Source organism: Copadichromis virginalis, linkage group LG1 (assembly GCF_057382275.1).
Source record: "Copadichromis virginalis isolate Kocher_CV1m ecotype Utaka linkage group LG1, C_Virginalis_male_GT1.1, whole genome shotgun sequence".
NCBI lineage: Eukaryota > Metazoa > Chordata > Actinopteri > Cichliformes > Cichlidae > Copadichromis > Copadichromis virginalis.
Window position 1 is genome coordinate 14,059,385 of NC_140618.1, and position 24,326 is coordinate 14,083,710.

Consider the following 24,326-nt stretch of genomic DNA (forward strand, 5'->3'; position numbering starts at 1 on the left):
TGCTACGCTAACTTACTTTATGTTCAGAATAAAAAAAGAGATACAAAACCATAACCTAAAAACCCCTCATATCTAGGGGCACAGATTGCAATAGTATACATTTTAAAAAAATATTGTCTATCACACACAAAAAAAATCTACTATGTTTTTTTTGCAGCTGGCCTTATTGCATATTTATGTGTCTAGTTTGGGAGGAGACTATTTAAAGAATCACACGCATGTGAAAAAAACATGTAACAGGAACAGTAACAGCATGTTTCCTTCGTGCCTGTGATATCTGCCACAAAGAATGTTCATTGCTTTGGAATAAGAGGGGGTAATGTTTTCAGAATAATTCTCACAAATGGATGTCTCAAATTTATGAGTATGGAGCCAAAAGTCTGGCTATGTCTTGTAACTTCTCCCTAAGTCCTACATTCCATCTGAGTCTTAACTCATATGACTCATTAATAACTCATTTTCCCATTAATTCGCAATACAAATCTGATTCCAAAAAGTTGGAACGTTTGGATGTGTAAACAAAAAGAGAATGATAAGATGACAATGAGATTTTTAATTACTTGCAGTCTCATAAACCAATTTTTTTTAAATGTACCATTTTAGGAAAAATAGCTCATTTAGAGTTTGATAGCAATACTAATTCTCAAAACAGATGGGACACGGCCCAGTTACCATTATGTAGTATCCCATCTTTTAGCAACAGCTTGTAAACAGTTTGTAAACTTGGGAATTTGGAACTATGGAGACCAGTTGCTGGACTTTTGGAAGAGAAGTTTTGTGCCATTCTTGTCTGATATAGGATTCTAGCTGCTCAAAAGTCTTGAATCTTCTGTGCTCCAAAACCAGTGTATACCTTTTCAAATGTGCAAGCGGCCAATTCCATAGACACTAATGCATACCATCAAAAATGCAAAGATTTTAACTGAACAAGCCAGATAGACCATATCCTTTCAGTCCTTCAGTTCTGGATCATGTTCACATATGGCTTCTTCTTTGTACGATAGAGCTTTAACCTGCATTTTTGGATGGCACGATGAACTGTGTTCACAGATAGTTATTTTTCAGAAGTGTTCCTGAGCCTATGCTGTCATTTCCGTGAGAGAAACATGATTATTTTTGATGCAGTGCTGCTTGAGAGCTCATGGACATCCAATATTTGTTTTTCAGCCTTGTCCCTTGCACACAAGGATTTCTTCATATTCTGGGAATCATTTGACATTACAGCTAGCAAGATCATTGGTTTCAACATCCGCCTCACCCACAAAGCCATCAGCCTTGTGGGTGACACCTCCGAACCCTTCACAGGCCCTCTCCAGCCCCCTGCCTTCGGGGAAAAGGTACCAGAGCATCCGGGTTTGGTCCAGTAGACTGCTGATAAGCTTTACTCAACAGGCTGCCAGAAGATTTAACTCTGTTCATATATTGCCTGCAATTTTGCAGAATTTCCTAATAAAAGGTGCTTTTGTGTTAAAAACAAGTTGTCTCAATGTTTTTTCCCCCTATAATTAAATTTCAACAGCAACAAATTTAAAAATGGCCCTTTCCTGTTGTAAGCAATATATTTCTAAAACAGTTTGCCTAAGCCTTTTACAGTACTTGTTATTTTTTAACAACCTCTTTTATTTGAACACACTCATAGCTACATTAGTAAACTGGTTTGAGTTAGCCAAATCAAATAATAACCTTTTGGTGAATATTTAGTCTAAATGCTGAGGTTAGGTAGACAAAGCCAGAAAAGCAAAATTCATCTAAGGTTTCTTGAACTTGCTTTTTAGTACAGGTCTCGACTGATGTGCTTTTTGTAATTTCCCCAGTTAAAGTAGTAGTGAACAATCACAAAGGCTTTGTAGCCATAAACAAATATATATTTTTAAAATTATAAGAAAGTTGATTTTTACATCTCACCGGAATTAACTGGTTGCAAAGGCTGTATAAACAGGATGGTTCAGAAGGTTTTCTGAGATGAAGACGACTTTTAGTAAGAGATGTATGTGACAGTTTACTGAAATCTAAAAACTATCAAGGACACTTATAAGCATTTACATAATAATCATCAATGATCAAGGATACAAGGAACATTACACTAAAGCAGACAGCAAGCTTTTTTGTGACAAAACTGTCATAGAAGACAAACCGAAGATTGAAGACAAACTAAGTAAATAACTGTGCGTGTGATGATTGTGTTTATCTATGTGGCTTAAGACTTCCTTAAAGCCTGCGGGTGTGTTGTCTGAATCTTGTATGACTGTATTTGTTTTATTGTGTTCCTTTTGATATTTTATGTCTCTTTTATTGCATTTTTAAATGCATAACATGAATGTAAATTGGAGCTAGCCTTCAATGATTTATTGACTCTAAACAAATTGAATTTTATTTGAGCATTAAAGAATGCCCTGAAGTGGTAGTTTTACTAAGAAGTATCATGTGAAAATTATCAAACTGTGTTGTGAATGTTATGAAGAAAGAAGGTGGGTTTGTAGAAAAAGGTTCACAGAAACTGTCAGGGAAGAAAGAACAGGTTGTATGGAGAAGAAAAGATGAGAAGACAGTCATGGCTGAGAAGGTGGTTGAGTAAACAAGAGAAACAGAAAGCTTCACCACTGAGATCCCATACATTGCCCTGACAGCTCCGAGATTTTAATGGGAGTAAAGAAGTTACGATTGATGTCATCATCAATATTTGTTGAACCGTTTTCCTTAGCTTTTTTCTGAAGGTCGTGATTGTTAAAGCACAGTTGGAAGACACAATGCAGACATTTTTTATATGGTGTAATCGAATTGTTCAGATTTGTTGAATTTGAAAATTAAAATACCAGCTCAGACACAGCACACAGGATCATCTAAAGCTTTCATTTATATTCATTTATATATACAGTCCTATAAAGCAAACTACAAAACACACATACAATACACACCTTCCTTTAATACATAAATTACAAATGCAAGCTGTTCAGACACAGTTTCATAAAAAAAAGCATGGGTATTGTATTTAAAAGATCAATATGATTTCATATCAGGGGTCCATCCTTCAGGCAGAAAATCAATATTTGTAATAAATTTTGTATCTGTATGCAGAAGACACACATTTAAACAGGCACACACTGACACACACACATTCCTATAGTAGAGTCTAAAGTATGCAGGCGACCAATTGAGTGGAACATGGTGTTTAGGATACAGAGTAATAGGGCACTCAACTCCAAGTCTTTGGAAGATAAACAGGGTGCAGTCTTTTGAAATGTAGCAGAAAAGGGAGAAAACACGCTGATAAAAACACTAAAGGGCAAAAAGACATACAAGTTTCAGCAAGCCGCCATTAGTATAATTTAAGAAAACAATAATAATAACAACATGTAAAACCAGGTGGTATTCAAATACCAATCAAAAAGCAGCACACTGTAAAGAGAACTGCCCCAGAGGTTAGCAGATAAGAGCAACTTGTGTCAGCATTCACAGCCAAATTACAACCAGATTCTAAATATACTTCTACACTGAAAGTATCAAAACAGTATCAATATACACAATCATTTTAAAAACTAGAAGTAAAAATATAGCAAAATTAACTAAAAAGTATGACTAGAAAAAAATGTTTCCACTAAAGTTGACAGACGTTAAAAGAATGCATGAAATACTCGATCACTAAGCGACCCCATCAACCATATAAATTGGTTTAACAATTAAAAATTCTTCATTTATGCTTTATTCAAGATTTTAGGGCTTTCCATGTGTAATGCAGTTAAATATGCTTCCCTCTGTAGTAATAATCTCTATAATATTCTCCCTTCAGAAAAAGTAGAAAATGTGGCTGCAAATGCCAATTTTTTAAAGAGTTAATAAGAATTCTGGGTAAACACTGGCATATCTGATGAACCGTCCATAAGTCACTTGTGCTAAGAAACTGAAAAAAAGATATTATTCAGGCCTTATTGCCATAAATCACATAACGTTTCTTTTTCGACTGTAAATGATGACATGATTTTCTCATCTGCTATCCTATGTGGTGGTTCTGTTTGCAAATGGTTTTCATTATTTAACTACAGCTCTGATTTTTGATTGATATTGGAACATTGTATTTCAAATACTTTTGTCTTGCTTCCTCCCTTTCATTTAGCAAATGTTCTCTTTACGCACTCATTCATTCGTCCTATTTCCAAGACCAGGGGTGCTGGAGGTGTTGCAGCACTGCCAAAGGCAGCCATCACAGCACCCCCTGGCAAATGGGAAAAAAAATTTTGTCGAAACACTTTTGCCATTGATATTTTACTTGGAAATTTGTCATTCAGAAAGTTGTGTGAAATAAATTCAAATACGCTGTCCCTCTGACCCCCCCGCTGCACGTCTTTTATGCTCCAAAATGCGATTAAAAGCATGACTAAGGATAACCATGGTGCAAAAGATACTCACACACCTGCTGAAAAACTTTGGACATCAGTGCCCGTAAATTTATCAAATTAGAGAGCTTATTATAAGCTGCCCAGCACAGGTTAACAAAATAATTAAGCAGTAATTCCACAGTTCTGCCTGTGTTGCAAAGGTTTTTGATTATCTCAATCTGGCTATTGGGTGGAGTTAAATAATATCCACATTTGGACACGTTCTCGTCAAGTGTGCAAAAATGGGTTTATTTATATCTTGACTCCTCATTCTCATGAAAATTCACAGTTAGAAGGCTGGTATAGTTTTCATAATAAATTTGATCACCTGTGTGTGTGTCTGACATGTGTGCCCTGTGGGGTTTAATTAGTATCTGTGTTAAAACCTTGCGTGTAAGCTGAGGTTTTAACTTCGTTATTATCTGTGCGACTAAGTTCAGTTCTATTTTGGCTGCTTATTCTTGCCTGCTGCGTGCAGCAATGGAATCAAATATATTGTAGTTTCCAGTATTATTTTCTTTAAGAAAGAAATGAGCTTTCTGTTGGAACTTTTACGCACAAATTAAATTAAACCTTGAAAAATAGGATAAAGCTCCATTTGTATTACTGCATAGGCAGACATTTAATATCACTACCAGAACTCTGCATGTCGTTGCCCAATAGGTCTTTTTGGACTAATTTCAGCCTTTTGTATGTACTGTTCATGCACTTTTTAAAAAAAGTTTTTGTTTAATTATTTGAGAATGGACCAGCGTGACAGAAGAGCAACAGAAAAACAACAAAGATTTCAGTTTAAAGTAAACTGCCTCTTCTCCTGCAATAAAACACATATGAGCCAGGTGGGGCTCTGTGTTTTGTGCAGGTGGAGTTGCACCAAACATGTCAGAGGCAATCATCCTTCATTTAGGATAAAAGTCTCTTGTGTGTGCACAAAGCTGACCTGAAGTAAATGTGTGCAGATGTGCATGTGAGTATGCTTATACGGCAGCTGCAGCGGTCGCATACACAGTAAGCACCTGCTCAAAACACTTCCAAGGTGGACGCACATGTATGCGTGGGAGTGTGTGTGGGTGTATGAACTTTATGTAAAAGACATAAGTGTGATCACAGCAGGGCAATGCTGCTGGTCACATCTACATGTACTCCTGTCACATATTGTGCAGACAAGTGCCATAGTACTGACTTTTCATCTCACCCCCCTAATATCTATCTCTTCATTGATAACCTAAAAAAGGTTTAGATCTATATTTTTCACAAGGTTTCAATTATGACGCAGACTTGTACCTTTCTGTTAATCAGTTATAAATGCGTGCTCCATGGTTCAATGCCAGAAGTGGTAAATGTCTGTACCTAGCCTTCCTGCCTAGAACCTGGTCACGAATTAACGTTATGTATTCTAAATTAATTTGCATTTTTCTCAAAGTCATAAATGAAAATGTACAATTACTGACAGAGTTGCACTAAAAAAAGTAAATTGGGTGGTTGCTACATTTACAAAAGTCTAACTTGTCATTTGAACAAAATAATTTCATGTTTCTATGGTGAACGCAGTTAAATCATGTTGGATGTGCATGAAATTCAAAAACTTAATTTGTTCTTGTTCAGATGACACGATACAATCTAGGAAGAGTGGTTATAGTTGCCTGGACTCACGAAATTCACAAGATCATATGAGATGTCAAACCACAGGAAAATCACTGGGGTTGTAAGAGGCAGACAACCATACACACACCACGTGTATGTACAGGGAGTGCAGAATTATTAGGCAAATGAGTATTTTGTCCACATCATCCTCTTCATGCATGTTGTCTTACTCCAAGCTGTATAGGCTCGAAAGCCTACTACCAATTAAGCGTATTACGTGATGTGCATCTCTGTAATGGGAAGGGGTGTGGTCTAATGACATCAACACCCTATATCAGGTGTGCATAATTATTAGGCAACGTCCTTTCCTTTGGCAAAATGGGTCAAAAGAAGGACTTGACAGGCTCAGAAAAGTCAAAAATAGTGAGATATCTTGCAGAGGGATGCAGCAGTCTCAAAATTGCAAAGCTTCTGAAGCGTGATCATTGAACAATCAAGTGTTTCATTCAAAATAGTCAACAGGGTTGCAAGAAGCGTGTGGAAAAACCAAGGCGCAAAATAACTGCCCATGAACTGAGAAAAGTCAAGCGTGCAGCTGCCAAGATGCCACTTGCCACCAGTTTGGCCATATTTCAGAGCTGCAACATCACTGGAGTGCCCAAAAGCACAAGGTGTGCAATACTCAGAGACATGGCCAAGGTAAGAAAGGCTGAAAGACGACCACCACTGAACAAGACACACAAGCTGAAACGTCAAGACTGGGCCAAGAAATATCTCAAGACTGGTTTTTCTAAGGTTTTATGGACTGATGAAATGAGAGTGAGTCTTGATGGGCCAGATGGATGGGCCCGTGGCTGGATTGGTAAAGGGCAGAGAGCTCCAGTCCGACTCAGACGCCAGCAAGGTGGAGGTGGAGTACTGGTTTGGGCTGGTATCATCAAAGATGAGCTTGTGGGGCCTTTTCGGGTTGAGGATGGAGTCAAGCTCAACTCCCAGTCCTACTGCCAGTTTCTGGAAGACACCTTCTTCAAGCAGTGGTACAGGAAGAAGTCTGCATCCTTCAAGAAAAACATGATTTTCATGCAGGACAATGCTCCATCACACGCATCCAAGTACTCCACAGCGTGGCTGGCAAGAAAGGGTATAAAAGAAGAAAAACTAATGACATGGCCACCTTGTTCACCTGATCTGAACCCCATTGAGAACCTGTGGTCCATCATCAAATGTGAGATTTACAAGGAGGGAAAACAGTACACCTCTCTGAACAGTGTCTGGGAGGCTGTGGTTGCTGCTACACGCTATGTTGATGGTGAACAGATCAAAACACTGACAGAATCCATGGATGGCAGGCTTTTGAGTGTCCTTGCAAAGAAAGGTGGCTATATTGGTCGCTGATTTGTTTTTGTTTTGTTTTTGAATGTCAGAAATGTATATTTGTGAATGTGGAGATGTTATATTGGTTTCACTGATAAAAATAAGTAATTGAAATGAGTATATATTTGTTTTTTGTTAAGTTGCCTAATAATTATGCACAGTAATAGTCACCTGCACACACAGATATCCCCCTAAAATAGCTAAAACTAAAAACAAACTAAAAACTACTTCCAAAAACATTCAGCTTTGATATTAATGAGTTTTTTGGGTTCATTGAGAACATGGTTGTTGTTCAATAATAAAATTATTCCTCAAAAATACAACTTGCCTAATAATTCTGCACTCCCTGTATTACTATTTACTATGGTTTAACTTGTCAAGGACAAAAACGTAAAGAAAATTCTGCATCAAGCATAGCTTTCCTACTTTTGTTGAGTCTGTATTGACAGCTCAACGCCATGGTGGCTCGTGCTGTTGCCTCAGAGCAAGAAGGTCCTGGGTTCAATCTGGCCAAGTTTGCAATGGGTTCTCTTTGCGTACTCTGGTTCCCTCCACAGTTAGAAGTCATTCAGTTATTAGGGCAAGGGTAATTGGTGATTCTAAATTACCCAAAGGTGTTAAAGAGCAAATGGTTGTTTGTCTCTATGTAATAGTCTGGTGACCTGTCCAGGATGTACCCTGCCCCTCTTACCTTATCACTTCCGCAGCCCAGATAAAGATAAGAGGATAGCTGGATTGGAAGTTGCTCTAAGTCTGTTGAATTTTTTGTTGAACATTATGTAATATGAACACAACATGTACTACAGACAGAAGTTACATTTGTTCATTCAATAAGATTATCACTGGTGTAACAAACAAATATTGTACTAGTTCATGTAACAAGACTGACTTTTGATGTATGTGTTTAAACAATATAACATGACTTTAACTAAATTTAATTAGACTAAGTTGGTACAAACAACTTGTTTGAATAAAAGTCAAATTAATGGAATGTTACTGTTAATATTATGTTAAACTTACAAACATATATCGTGTTAAAACAACCCAATCAAGATGGATTAATATAACATGATTTTTTAGATGGAATATAATTGGCAAGATAAAATTACGTTGATCCAATGAATTATTTTTTTGAGTGTAGGTTTATTCTTCTCTAATCCCTATTTTACCTCACCAACTTCATGGAGGTAGAGCTTGTACCCAAGACAGATGCATTTTGTTTCTTGCAGTGGCAAAGACTTTTTAGTTACTTGCCTGATAATTGCCCATCTGTCTGCACTGTGAGTCTCTGCCTGCATAAAACCTGCAGGACACAAATGCACACGCGCCCGCTCTGAGAGCTCAAGAGCTTTCCTCTTCCTGTTTTCACCTTCATCCATTATTCACTCCATCCGCCAGTGTTGTTACATGCACATATGTGTGAGATTGCACTGCACATCCAAGCAGACAATCATCAGCACACTCAGACACACCAACTCACACTCAAGGTTTGAGGAGGTAAAAGGAGGATGTTAATAATTTATTAGATTGTGTGTTTTCAATTTTTTTCTTTTTGTTTATTTCTAATATTTTTTCATAATAATTTCTGGCGAAAGTTAACATGAACATTCTAAGTACATGTCGCTGTATATTATAATGCAACACACAGCATTTGCTTCTGTATTTCATCTATGTCTGTACCTGGGGTCCTTCCTATTTTGCTCCGAGTCCTAGTAAAGAGTGTATTTCAATCTTTTTTTCTTCATGTTGGGCTGTGTAAAATTTGTCACTTAAAACTGGTTAATCAAATTGTAGGGTCAAATTGTAGGGTCAATATATTATGATAGAAAGATTTTTTTTTCCTATTAGAAAAAAGTAAGTGAACAGTCTGAAATTTCATCAGATGTTTCCTGTATGTGATCTGGAATGCCAGTAAGGCCACTGTGAAAGATAATGATATATGTATTGATGTCTGTACAAGACTGCGTGTGTGTGTGTGTGTGTGTGTGTGTGCATGTGTGCGTGTGTGTGTGTGTGTGTGTGTGTGTGTGTGCATGTTTGCCTGCATGACTTGGTTTGCAGAGGACAGCTGATGGTAGCCATATTTTGTCTTTTGGATCACTTTCCATTTGTTTTTGTTTTGCTGTTTCTTATATTAACAGACACATATACATGCAAATGAACAAATATATATATAAATAATTTTGAACACTGTGTTTTTGACCTCTTCTCTTGCTATATCTTCTCTAACCTGCAGGCTATTGGAATCCCTCCACACACTTACATGGACCGAAACTGCTTCACTGACACTTTTTCTTGTTGGATTCCCACCTCTTGCTAAAGTTGCTCGTGTCAAACAGTATTTGTATGTAACAAAATAATATTATGAGTACAGCTTAGCTTGACCTAGGATACATTAAATGGTAAATGGCCTGCATTTGTATAGCCCTTTACGTAGTCCCTAAGGATCCCAAAGCGGTTTACACAACCAATCATCCACCCATTCACACACACATTCACACACTGGTGATGGCAAGCTACATTGTAGCCACAGAGGACGAACTGCCAGTTCTTGAGCCACGATCGCCCCTACTAGGAGCAGATTGCTTGATTTAACTTACCATGCAAACTTGATTGGTCAGTTTATTGTGTATAAACATTTTTTCCTCTTCTTGTGCATATGTTTCTGCATTTATCTTCTTTTCTTATCTAAATCCTTAATTATCACACAGTGTCTCTGTAATTTCTCTACATTTCTAAAATAAATAACCCAAGCTTTTAAAGATAAAGAGCAGTGAGCAGAGCTATGCTGATGAATAAAGGATAGATGAAGAATGTAGGGTAAAAGGAAACAAGAATAGATATAATGACAATAAGTGTGGAAGACGCAGCAGGATGTGGTATGGACAGTTAGAGGATGAAAAGATAGCAAGATAAATGCAGTTATTAAAGAAGAAGAAGAAGAAGGACCACAAATTATGATGAGCCTTCCAGCTTACCTCCATGCTGGTGCCCTGTGGTGTCCACTTGTTTCTATACATCCCACACAAAGACAATATTTTCTCTGTGCTCTATATTCCAACACCTCCCATACACTACAGAAGACTTTTAGTTCTCATATCGTGACAGCTCTAAAAATATGGTTTCTATAGCAATTAAATTCTCTATTGCCTTAGTTTATTTTCATTTTAACTTAATCCAGCTCAGGTGAATTTAGTTTGATAATTCATTTTCTTAGTAAGTCGTTGATTTTTATGTATTTCTGCTGAAAATAATATCAAAGCTATACATTTTTTTAATAGAATGGCATTGCCTGTCTTATTTGGAGTTTCTCTGAACGTATGAAGATGACCCAACCACAAATTCCAAAAGTTGCTTTTGTGTGCTTCTTTGTTTATTAAGTATATTTCTACACAAAAATCACAAAATATCTTACCTGTCTTACCTGCGTTGGCTACAGTGTTTTGTTGCTTGCATTCTCCTCTGGTGATAGACACGTCGTCAATGGCAATATCCCCCTCAAAACCCGAGCCTCGAATTCCTTCAAACACAATCTGTTTAGAAAAGAAACATCAACAGATGAATGCTAGCTGAGTATGTCCAGAGAAATATATACAAAAACACAGCAAAAGTTCACAGAATGGCCACTGAGGAATTTTGCCAGAATTTTGTACACTTTGTACACAAAAGTTTGTACACTCCATGATGTTGCTTGCAAAACAACCTTTACTAAAAAATAAGTAGTTGCTTCCTTATGTCTTTATCAGTGTCTCATATTGTTGTGGTGGAAGTGGAGGAATAGCCCGCTCGTATTTACGGTGTAGCTTCACTTCATTTAGGTTTTCAAGCATTGTTGATACACAGCTCTCTCGGCTCTCTTTAGGATCATTGTTCTTTGCATGACTCATTACGGGCCAGCCTTTAGCTGTTGGGATGAAGGGCCTCATATTTGATTCCAGAATGATTTGGCATACAGGGGTTATTTGTGTGGCTGTAAAACACGCCCAAATCACCATCCCCATAGGTGTTAAGTGTTTGTGCTCATGTGCTGTGTTTGGTATTTGCCAAATGTGGTGTTATGCTAAAATATATCAACTTTGATCTCATTTCTCCAAAGGACACTGAACTAGAAGTCTTTTTAAAACCTAAGCTATGTCCTTTTTAGAGAGCAATCTTAGCAACCCTTCCAAATAAGCCATAATTGCTCTTCTTTTTCTAATTGTGTCATTAAACTTAACTTTTCACACACTGAGATATCATTCTTTGGTTTTTGATCATTCTCTGAGCATTTCCAGGTTTGAAGTGAATGGCAAACCAGCCAAATCTGCCAAAATTTATTAAGGTGATGCTTACTTATTATCAGCACCTGCTACTTCTTAATACCTATAAAGGCAGTAAAAGTATACTTAGTTTTTCACAGGACTGGATACTCCGTTAAAACGTCTTAAATTTTGTAAAAATGAATTTAAAATTAAAATGCAAAACTAATTTAATTACTCTAAAGAACCTACTTTCTGTATCTGAAGTTGAGCAATAATAACAATAATAACAACAACAACCATATAATTAATAATTATAGAAAATATGAATACTTTAATTAAATAAAGACATGGAAACATCTATTACAGATAGCAACATGCTAGTTTATTCTCCCATCTCAGGAATTTACAAGCTGCAGTCATATCCTAACACAGCGGTTCTTAACCTGAGTTCGATCGAACCCTAGGAGTTTGGTGAGTCGGTCTCAGGGGTTCGGCAGAGCCTCCACCACAGAGGTCGCAGAGGTCCAGACACACCCGAATTATCGTGTAAATTTGTGATGACACGCCCCCTACAGAACGTGATGGGAGTGAGCGTCCTATCTGCATGATTTGCAACGCCAAGTTGAGCAACTCCAGTCTCGCACCGGCAAAACTAAAGGAACACTTCTTGAAGCTGCATAGAGATGGGGAATACAAGAACACAACACTTACTGAATTCAAGGCGAAGAGAGCCAGATTCAATGAAAGGCCCACTCTGCCTGCTCTTGGATTTGTACCCGTTAACAAACCGATCCTCACACCATCGTATGAAGTTGCTTATCTGATCGCAAAGCAGGGCAAGCCATACACCATTGGTGAAACACTTGTGAAACCAGCTGCGTTAAAGATGGCAAATCTGATACTCGGAACAGTGGCCGAAGGTAAATTATCCCAAATTCCTCTTTCAAATGACACCGTCAGCGACAGAATAGAAGACATGAGTAAAGACATCTTGGCTCAAGTAGTCGCCGATCTGATTTCAAGCCCGGCAAAATTCAGCCTTCAACTCGATGAGAGCACAGACGTTGCTAATCTAAGCCAGCTTGTTTTCGTGCGCTATGTGAAAGATGACATGATTAAAGAAGATTTTTTATTTTGTAAGCCTCTTACAACAACAACTAAAGCAGCCGATGTGAAGAAGCTTGTGGATGACTTCTTCAGAGACAACAATCTTTCACGGGACATGGTTTCTGCAGTTTGTATATGGTAAATGGTAAATGGCCTGTATTTATATAGCGCTTTACTAGTCCCTAAGGACCCCAAAGCGCTTTACATATCCAGTCATCCACCCATTCATACACACATTCACACACTGGTGATGGCAAGCTACATTGTAGCCACAGCCACTCTGGGGTGCACTGACAGAGGCGGACGGAGCTCCAGTCATGCTGGGAAGAAACTCTGGTTTTGGTGCGCTAGTAAAAGCTGATGCACCACACATCATTGTGACTCATTGTATTTTGCACAGGCATGCATTGGCAACAAAACCCTTGCCTCCAAAAATGGCAGAAGTGTTAAAAACTGTGGTGGAATGTGTGAACTATGTGCGAAATAGTGCTCTGAGGCACCGCATCTTCAGTGAGCTGTGTAAAGAAATGGGCTCTGAATTTGAGGTACTTCTGTACCATTCTAATGTTCGGTGGTAATCCCGGGGACAGGTGCTGAATCGTGTTTTTGCCATGCATGTGGAATTAGCCCTGTTTTTGCAAGAGCACCAACACTGTCATGCAGATTGCTTCAAAATCCTGAGTTCATTCTCATTTTAGCGTACATGGCTGATATATTCGCAGCTCTCAATCATCTCAATCAGCAGATGCAGGGTGGTGGAGTCAATATCATAGAAGCGGAAGGACAGCTGAAGGCTTATCAAAAAAAGCTAACGTTATGGAAATGACGAACAGAGAACAACAACTTCGCAAACTTCCCCCTTCTGGACAACTTTGTAAGTAAGATCGAAGATGTGTCTGGAATCGGAGATATTTCTGTATCCACGGAACTGAAGCAAACAATTGCAACGCACTTAGATGAGCTTGCAAAGTCTCTCGACAGATATTTCCCTACAAGAGAGTCATATCCAGCATGGGTGAGACAGCCGTTCACGTTTGCTGTTGAGACAGCAGATGTCAATGATGAATACCTTGACGGAATCATTGAAATTCAGCAGAGCCAGGTTCACAGCAACTCTTCAGAACAACAACGCTCTCAACGTTTTGGTGTCGACAAATGGACAAGTATCCAATTATTGCTAAGAAAGCTCTGGATTTTTTTTATACCATTTGTTACAACATATCTTTGCGAGCAATCCTTTTCGACAATGCTGGATATAAAAACGAAGAAAAGGAACAGACTTTTCTTTGAAAATGACACAGACTTGCCAAGGTGAAGCCACGCATATCTGAACTGGTCTCTCAAAGGCAACAGCAGAAGTCACACTGATTTGCAGGTATGTAATTTGTTGTAAGTTCATGCATTGTGTTGGTTTTGTTCTTTGAACAAGGTGATGTTCATGCACGGCTCATTTTGTGCACCAGTAAAAAACATATCTATGTCTTGAATTTGAAAAAAAAAATTAAAAAAATTCACTAAAGAGGGGTTCGGTGAATGTGGATATGAAACTGGTGGGGTTCGGTACCTCCAACAAGGTTAAGAACCACTGTCCTAACATCATTTCTGGACCCACAACAAGAAAACTAAGCAGGAGACTCTTCTGAACACTTCCCCCATTTTAGCCACCAGCCATCTGGTTTTGACTGACAGCCTAATTACTGTGGTGTACCAAGGCACCAAAAGCCCAGCGCACCCAGCTAATCAAAAACCAAGTGTATTCTGTCTAGCTTCTGAGGAGGGAAAAGCAAATAAACAAGAAAACTTTGTTTCTCCAAAATAACAACAAAAGTAACTCTCTTGACTGCAGTTGTTATTGACTTTTACTGCAGACCCCAGTGCTTGATAATTTTAATTCTGAAAACAATAGTCAGAGTTGTTGCTTTGTAATAATATTTGAGTGTTTCTGCAATTCCAATGCCTCATTCTGTTTTAATTTTTTTTTCAACAGAAAACAGCTCCATGTGAAAATTCCTACATGGGCTGAAGTATACAGCAATAACTTTTTTTTAAACTTCAGCATCTAGCAGCCCTTTAGCAAGGTATTTAACCCTCAATTTATTCAAAAAAGTGAGAACGGAGCAGGTGTTACTATAGAAAGGAATGCAATACTAATGAAAATAAAAAAAACTGCATACACTCTACTTGCATAGTATGTCTGTATACCTACAGGTTAACAAGTGAGCAGGTGCAAGCATGGAGGGGAGGCATGCATGAATGGGTTCACTTTAAAAACTCCATCTGTTAACAGCAACATGCTGCGGTTAAAGTATCAACTGAGCAGGCTTGCTATCAATTTGTGTGTAAATATATCGAGCCAGAGCAAGGGTGGGTCCAATTAACCTGAGTCTGACCCAGCAAGAAGAAAAGAGTGACCTAACCCCACATGTGCTCAAAACAAAACATATACAATGGCAGTGCAAACACACTGTTAACATGATCTTAGTTTTGAGGCATTCTGCTATTGTGTTTTAATCTATGAGTCCTGTTAGTATCTAACAGCAAGTTAACATTAGTGGGCAGATAATAACACTTGTAACCTCGTAATAACAACTTAAACTTTAGAGTAGTTTTCTTCTTTACTTAGCATAAGTTAGATCCGCTCTTGCACAATTTGGCCTCATATATACTTATATATTTCTTATATACTCCAATATATTCTACTCCAGCTGCTAACTAACCCTTGAGTACACCACATAATCCACCAGTTATTTCAAAACAACAGAGCGAGGAGCAGGTGTCTCTATGCATACAAATGTAATTTTGATAGAAAAACTGCACATACTCTCATTGTATACCATGAGTACATAGGTACCCTAATCATTTTCTTATATTTTCTCTCTACTTCTCTCCACACAGAGCCAATTCAATTTCATTCACAAAGGGGAGGAAAGTACAAGAGCATTATCATTTATTCCCCATTTGCTTTCTAATTTATTCCCCGAATGAGAGATCCTCTTTGAATTAACAAATAAAATAATTAGGAGAACCTTGACGCTGATTGCGTGGTGGCGAGGGAGCAAGTCCAGCAGCACAAGCTGTATGGCTTTAACAGGTCTGCTCACATATACAAAAAAGATTTTCTTCCGTATAGGCTGTAAAGAAAATTCTGTGGTCTTCAAGTGAAGAGGCTTATTCGCCACAAGGCCACGATCCTTTAATTTATAAATGCTACAATGAAATTTCCTTGCTGCTTGACTGTCGTAAACATTTTGCTTTATTTATGGTTTTTCTTCCTTTAATTCCAGTTTTCTTTGTATATTTGCCAGCCATAGTGTGATTTCTTTAACATATGCACACATGTACTGTACCTTTACAAACACTTAATTAACATCTTTATAGACTAGAGACTAGAGTATGATAATTGAAAAACTGAAGCTAAATGACTAACAAAGAAAGGTGCAAAACTATTAATTAACAGTCTCATTTACATATTACAATCTGACCAGCAAAGTTTTTTTTCTCTAAGATATCAAACACAATAGCATGAATAAAACAATACAATATATTGTATTGTTTTATATGACAGGATACTGTATACAATATCCTGTCACTGCAAAATAATGACTTTATATGTTTAGTTTTTGGATATGGCTCAGAGACATAACTGACCAGCAAGTTTAAATGTGAGAACCGACATTGTCTCACATTTAAATATTACTGCTGGGCACTTTGTGGGGGCCTCAACAGTAATGTGCTTCTCAGAGTTTCTAAACCTTGGTAGTTGTGTTTGGTGACCTGCATTTTTGCATCACCCGAGTTATACAGAAATGACAAGTTGGAGAGCTGTTGTCAATTATGCAGTTATCAAATTTTGGGACAAAAAAATGTGATCATAAAAGATACATGTCATATATAATAAAGCTGATATTTCTGTCTTACATTTTCTGAATATTTAAATAAATAAATAAATCTGCACCCTTCATGAAAAAAACATGACATCATTTTTTTTTGAAAAACTGTAAAATTTTCTGTATTCCAGTTCTTGTTATTATACTGCATAACGTGTGGGTGTGAAGGATCTTGAGAGAGATAGAAAACTTGCGCATGTGTGTGCGTGCATGAGTGCGTGAATGCAGGATCAAAGGGTGTGCAGTAAAGTGTCAGGTTGAAGATGTGAGTGTGTCGTTTTGTCACGCCTTGTAACCTTTAATGTTCCCATTGATGTGCTATCCACATACCAGAGGGGACACAGCTGTGAGAGCGAGGGAGTAAAAAAGAGAGAGACTACATGCACATGTGTGTCTATGTGTGTGTGTGAGAGAGAAAGAGAGAGAGAGAGCTTTAAAATACCAGTGCAATGTGAGGCACACAAATGTGGGTTGGCCTGGTTTCCAACAAGCCCCCCAGGTACCAAACACTGCTAGGAACACAGATGGCCTCTGGGTAATCCACAGAGGAGCAAGTAGGGACACAAATACTACTACAACACGTTACCGCCTTCTTTGCAACTCCATTGATTTTATGTGTTCATGTAATTTCTGCTATACAAGTTGGTCTCAATAAACAACATTAAGATGAATTTATTTACAAGTAACCTGAAGAGTGGAAGCTTGGGAAAGTAAAAGAGTGCAAGAGAGATGGTCACAGTTATACTGATATCATAACAAAACATACACCCCTCTATTAGGTACACCTGCTGTATGCCGGTTCATGGAGGTTTGAAGCCTATCGCTGCTATTACTGGGCAGGAGGCCGGGTAGATAGGTCAGCAGTCCATTACAGGGATAGGTTGAAGACACAACACTTTGAAAGCTAAAATTCCCACCTGTGGCCAATTTACAATTGCCACTTAACCCACTGTGCTTATCTTTGAGCTGTTGTAAGAAGCCATAGGTTCCACAGTAAACAACAACACACATTTGTTCCTAAGGATATTATGATCCCTGATAAAGAGCATTAAAGGTCTTAAAGTACCGCTTCAAATTTCCTGACTTTACAACTTTAATATATATGGAAAGTAGTAATCATAGCCTGTAGAGCATACACAATGTAACATCTTACACTTCCTTATCAGTTAGCTCGCCACTGTTTACAATGAGAATCTTGTACTAATGCTAGCCAGAGGCTGGGCTCAAGCCCGGGCTGTTGTAGAGAGGCAGGAAGGAAAGCTGTTTTTCAATACATCATTACTTTTGTTGGATGGAGCACAAAGAGAGAGGAAATGCAGAGCCGAGTGGCAGCACCTCAAAGACTTCCTGGGTATGCAGTCAGTGAGGTGTGCACACGACTAGAGAGTTTGTGTTCTCCATGGACAGCTCTCAACACTAAGCAGAAATGAAACATGCGTCAATACGCAGTCACTTCTGCACTCCGTGGAACTCAATAACATCCACATCAAAAACCACCTCTGGGAATTCAAGCGAATTAGAAAATCATATTGTTCAAAGGGTACATTTGAGATAACAGATAATGGACACAAAAGGCTACCACTGTTTGTTTTTCTATTGAATTTGGATAAATGGATTATTTGGTGGCAGAGAAAAAAGAATTAACATTTACATTCAAAGCAATAGTCACAGACAGAGCCACTGCTGCACTGACCAACTCAGCGATGGGCTATTTAATAGTGGCTAAAAGAGCAAGCTACTGTTTAGACATGCTAGAAGAAGGGAAAGTCAAACCATATCATCAGATTGCTTTGTAGAAACCCACGTTGACAATGAAAGTAAGTAATTTAAACTTGCATGGATATTAATACGAATTTATCATCTTAGACTATTCTATTATAGCTATTACCAGACACAAGTAATTTTATTAGAGATATATTCATGGTTCATACTCTAGTGTGTTCCAAGTCTAAAAAGCACGGATGGTGGCTAATTACATTTTAGCCCCTGGCTCAGCTGCAGTGGAGGGGTGGTGCAGTGAGCCAGAGACCACACCTCCGCCACAGTAGTCAAAAAACAACAAAACATATAACTCCCTTATATTTTAACCCTGGGGAAAGAATTCAAAGTCTAGGCTGCTCAGCTTTAGATGGAGAATTAGCCTTCGTCACCAACAAAGCTACTTGAATTTGAAACCTAGGTCACTTTGAAACACAAATTTTGTCTCTGCATACATCCAAAGTCAAAAGGATTTAGAAACACGAAGCGTGGTTTCCTGTTTTGAAAATCAGAACATGGGTTTAGATTTTTAAGAGTTGGTTTTAAGAATTAGTTGATTACATCTTGTGCAGCACATAGAGGCCGTATTACATTTCATTCATGTTGATATAAGCTGGAAGAGAAATTCTTGAGATTCTTGCATGTTAGTTCATATTAGACTTAATATGACTTAATTAATGCAAATATATAAACATGGGGCAATGCATTTAGGTGTGCAAGTATGGTCACAGCATGTTTAAGTTTAAGCCAAGCACCACAATAGGGAAGAAAGGTGACTTAAGTGACTTTAAAAGTGGCATGATTGCTGGTGCCTGACAGGCTGGTCTGAGTATTTTAGAAAGTGCTGATCTGCTGGGATTTTCAGCGCAGATATCTCTAGGGTTTATAGACAATCATCCGAAAAAGAGAAAATATCCAGTCAACAGCAATGTTCTGAGTGAAAATACTGTCTTGGATAGAGGTGGATAGCAGAGGAGAATGGCCAGACTGTTTCACACTGATAAGAAGTCAACAGTAACTCAAATAACTACTTGTTGCCACCATGGAGAAGTACATCTTTGAGCACACAACATATCAAACCTTTAAACAGATGGGTTTAGAGCAGCAGAAGACCACACTCCTGTCGTCTAAGAATAGGAAACTGAGACTACAATTTGCATTCACTAAAATTGGACAACAGAAATTGGGAAAAAATCTGTCTGGTATGATGAGTTTCGACTTCTGCTGCAACATTTGGTTGGGATCAGAATTTAGCATAAACAATGGGCATGGCTCTATCATGCCTGGTATCAATGGTTCAGGATAGTGGTAGTGGTGTCATGGTGTTTAGATATCTTCTTGGCACATTTTGATACTCTTACCACTAATTAAGCATAATTTAAATACCACAGATAACCTACACTGAACAAAAATCTAAACGCAACACTTTTGTTTTTGCTCCCATTCCCCATGGGATGGACGTAGAGACCTAAAATTCATTCCAGATACACAATATAACCATCCCTCCCAAACAGTGGTCACAAATCAGTCCAAATGTGTGGTAGTGGGCACATCTGCTATATTGAGATAATCCATCCCACCTCACAGGTGTGCCACATCAGGATGCTGATCTGACATCATGAGTAGTGCACAGGTGTACCTCAGACTGCCCACAACAAAAGGCCACCCTGGAATGTGCAGTTTTTTGCGCTATTGGGGGTCTGGGGACCCAGAACCGGTCAGTATCTGGTGTAACCATTATTTGCCTCATGCAGTGCAACACATCGTCGCATGGAGTCTATCAGATTGTCAATTGTGGCCTGTGGAATGTTGGTCCACTCCACTTCAATGGCTGTGCGAGGTTGTTGGATATTCGTGGGAACTGGTACACGCTGTCGTATACGCCGGTCAAGCACATCCCGAACATGCTCAATGGGTGACATGTCCGGTGAGTATGCTGGCCATGCAAGAACTGGGACATTCTCAGCTGCCATCTGCCCTGAACAATGTGAACCATGATTCATCCGTGAAGCGCACACCTCTCCAACGTGCCAGACGCCATCGAATGTGAGCATTTGCCCACACAAGTCTGTTACGGCGACGAGCTGGAGTCAGGTCAAGACCCCGATGAGGACGACGGGCATGCAGTTGAGCGTCCCTGAGACGGTTTCTGACAGTTTGTGCAGAAATTGTTTGGTTGTGCAAACCAATTGTTCCAGCAGCTGTCTGGGTGGCTGGTCTCAGACGATCTTGGAGGTGAACCTGCTGGATGTGGAGGTCCTGGGCTGGTGTGGTTACACGAGGTCTGCGGTTGTGAGGCCGGTTGGATGTGCTGCCATATTCTCTGAAACGCCTGTGGAGACGGCTTATGGTTGAGAAATGAACATTCAATGCATGGGCGACAGATCTGGTTGACATTCCTGCTGTCAGCATGCCAATTGCACGCTCCCTCATTGCTTGTGGCATCTGTGGCATTTTGCTGTGAGACAAAACTGCACATTCCAGGGTGGCCTTTTGTTGTGGGCAGTCTGAGGTACACCTGTGCACTACTCATGATGTCAGATCAGCATCCTGATGTGGCACACCTGTGAGGTGGGATGGATTATCTCAATATAGCAGATGTGCCCACTACCACACATTTGGACTGATTTGTGACCACTGTTTGGGAGGGATGGTTATATTGTGTATCTGGAATGAATTTTAGGTCTCTACGTCCATCCCATGGGGAATGGGAGCAAAAACAAAAGTGTTGCGTTTATATTTTTGTTCAGTGTATATACCTTTATGACCACAGTGGTACGCATCTTTACATTTTACAGTCTTATAGTTCTCTCTGAGCTTTGTGCAATGAATCCCTAATTACGTAACATTTCTATGATTTATATACTTGTTTTTTCTCTCTTCCTTTTTTGGGGTGGAGGAGTCCAAAATTTTTAAATAAATAAATAGATAAAGTTTTTCTTTTCATTTTAACAAAATGGCCCATAAAATGGGGATTCATTTTATCATGCACCACCAAAATCTGTGCAGCAGAAGATGCCTGAAAATTCTCCAACTGTAATTTTTAATCTTTAAATCCCCAACATTTGCACTGCAGACAGTCTTATACCCATTAAAAACTGTGGGAAGGTTATATAAATAAATAAAAATGTATTGAATATCACACAGAAATCAACTGGAAATTTACTATCTTTTCTACATTTGCTTAGCCTTAAGTCATTTAGGCGTGGAGCTTATAACACACCTAGACAGTACCAGAAAGCATATTTGTTTTCAACCGCAAATAAGCGTTAAAAATCCATCCTTTCTAGATATTATTTAGTTGCTAAAGGCTGCTGGTCCTTGCATCATATCCTTGTGAAGACACAGCAATATCTAGCTACATCCTTGTAGCGAAAACACCATCCCCCTTTAACACTCATCTCCTCCTATCAAGAGTTTTTGAAGCGGTGAACTGAAAGCAAAAGGCAAAATGGGCTTAATAGACCCACTGAGTGTATAAAAAAGAAGCTATGCAGTACAACACAACAACACCAATTGTGTCATAATTCCCACCGTGAGCAGACAGCTCAAGTCATTACTATTGATTATGAGGATACCAGCACTCCCCAAAGACATACAAAGAGGAAGAAGAAGACACATACAGAGGATGGGTGGAAAACAGGATAGCTTGAAAACCCACAGCAACAGAGAGTAGTGGCAGGCAGGACTAACCACTGAGATGGGCCATGCATTTAAAACCTTTATGATATGTATAAAAGTCTTTTCAAAGACAACAGCAAAAGTTATTGATCAACCATTTTTTTTATAGCTTTTCTATAGTAATCTCAACATTTTGAGGGGTTTTAATGCCAGATTCGGGGGTTTAATGTGATAACTGGCTAATAATGGGGATTTTCATTTGATGATCACCATTGTTTGTAGATTTACAATTATTTTGCAATTGAATGATGACATTTCTTGTGTGTTAATTACTTATATACATAAAAAGAAAGAAAGAAAGGCAGGGAAAGAAATAAAGTTTGATCAAACACAACTTTAATCTATCAAAATTATCTAAAAAGTTGTCCTTCTTAGATGCTCCAAACATATTAATTAAATAATGTATTAATTAAACCATGTAGGAAACAAATAATTCAGAGTGATCCTGTGGCCTTACACTGGCCTGCTGGTAATTCTCAGTTAATGATAGAGCAGTAATAGGAGCTGAATGGAGGAGGAGGAGGAGGATGGGCTGCTCAAAAGAGTAACTCAAGGAAGACAGACAGGTATAGAGCAGAGGGAGAAATGGGGTTTACCCTTCTTATTTCATTTCATCAGGCCCTTGAGGAGCTTGGAACATAACAGAATGTCGTAAGAAATGAGGCAAAGTGAGAGACGGAGAGAAAGAGTATGTTTATCAGCTCACCTCCTCTGGCTGGCTCGTAGGATCAAGGCTGCTTGCTTTGTACATTATTAAACAACTCCATTTGTTACACAGCAGTGGTTTGTGTGTATGTGTGCATGTATGAGCTGAACAGATAGATCACACCGAAATACTGGAATATCTGTTGTTGTAAAGGTAAAGAAAAATATGTTTTTAGCTAAAGGAGCGAAGCTAAAATAGCCCATAGGATTTTCTCAATATTTATCATACCCGAAAAGTTTTGTACAAGTGAGTTTTCTGATATTAGACTGTGGCAGCAAAGGCATTAAACTGTATAAGTCAGAAAAAAGAAAATGTTCTGAAAAATTTCAGAATTACAGACTGACTGATGTCGTGTACTTTGTATTTTTGTCAGGATTGTGCTGCCGAGCACTCTTAAATATTCTTGCTGAGTGTTAAGAATTAAAAATTAGAATTAGTGCAATCATCCTAAAATACAGCTCAGTGAGGAGTAATTGGGAACCCTTCCATTTCTTAATAAAGTTGAAATATTTTAGGGTCATACATAAAAAAGGACACAAATACAAATATAATATGAAAAAATATATATGCAACAACAAATCTGAAAGACAGTAATGGCATAATGCACAAAGTCTCTAAGACATGTGCTGAACCAGACAAGCAGTACATGCATATGAACAAAAAGTGTACACCTTAAAGAGAGAGACACCAGCCATGTACAAGGCAACCCTCAGTTGCCAAGGAGACGACCCCTATCGTTCATGCATCCTTCCTTATTCATCCATCCTGCCTCATCTACCTTTGCAAAGTCACGTATAAATGGGGTGGATGAATAATTAAGCTGCATTAGGGGCTTTATTGATGAAATAAAGACATCCCCACCTGACTCACTCCATCTTGTCATACCCTTTTTGTAAAGTACCTTTTACTTGGTTTGCAAACACTTACACACAGTTTCCTTTTTGTCTTTTTCTTGGCTGTATAATTGCTGTTGATAACCAGCAGATGTTAGTACCTTATGCCTAAGTCACACAGACCCAAGGACCTGTCAGTGATCCCCTGGGAACCACTGGTCGCAAGGAAAAAGGTATATTCCCTGACTAGTTGCAAGTGTTTGCAAAATGTCCCATCCATGGTATGAAACATATACTATTGCCTTCAGAGTGAGATCTCAACTTAAATGAACCTCAGTGAGCTGCGCAGTTTCAATGGTAGAGCTTTCATATTGTTTTAATACGTGACCGTTTATATTACTTCTGAAAAAAGTATGATTTGTTCTGTTGTATGTGCATTATGTGCTAAGAGTGGATGCTTGTTTTCATGGGTAAAGAGATTACCTTACTGCAATTTAACAACTGTGTTGCACTTCAAAACATTGACGTCAACTACCATGCCAATACAGTATTACAGAAGAACCTTAAAACATACACTTTGCCCATGGGTTTAGTGTTCGCTTCCCCTTTAATAGTTAAAGAAACATTGGGTAGCAAAGGCATGGTTAATGATGAGCAAATGCAGCCCCTAGCTAAGACCTTCAGCCCACATTCATCATGAATTCAATTTCCCCAATGCACGTACAAAGAGTATCTGGAATCATTACAACACAACTAGCAGGCATCCCCTGCTCATAAATAAG

At 38.6% G+C, this 24,326-nt stretch overlaps 1 protein-coding gene across 2 annotated transcripts in view; it reads right to left on the reverse strand.

Annotated features, from left to right (window-relative positions):
* The window catches only part of mdga1 (MAM domain containing glycosylphosphatidylinositol anchor 1), a 208,754-nt gene that overhangs the window by 4,922 nt on the left and 179,506 nt on the right, over positions 1–24,326 (reverse strand). The window contains exon 17 of one of the 2 annotated variants that reach the window (XM_085451770.1): positions 10,756–10,864. In XM_085451770.1, the coding sequence (XP_085307896.1) occupies positions 10,756–10,864 (109 nt within the window). Of the gene's footprint in view, positions 1–10,746; positions 10,865–24,326 lie in introns of both variants that reach the window. The other variant, XM_085451760.1, reaches the window with a different exon arrangement.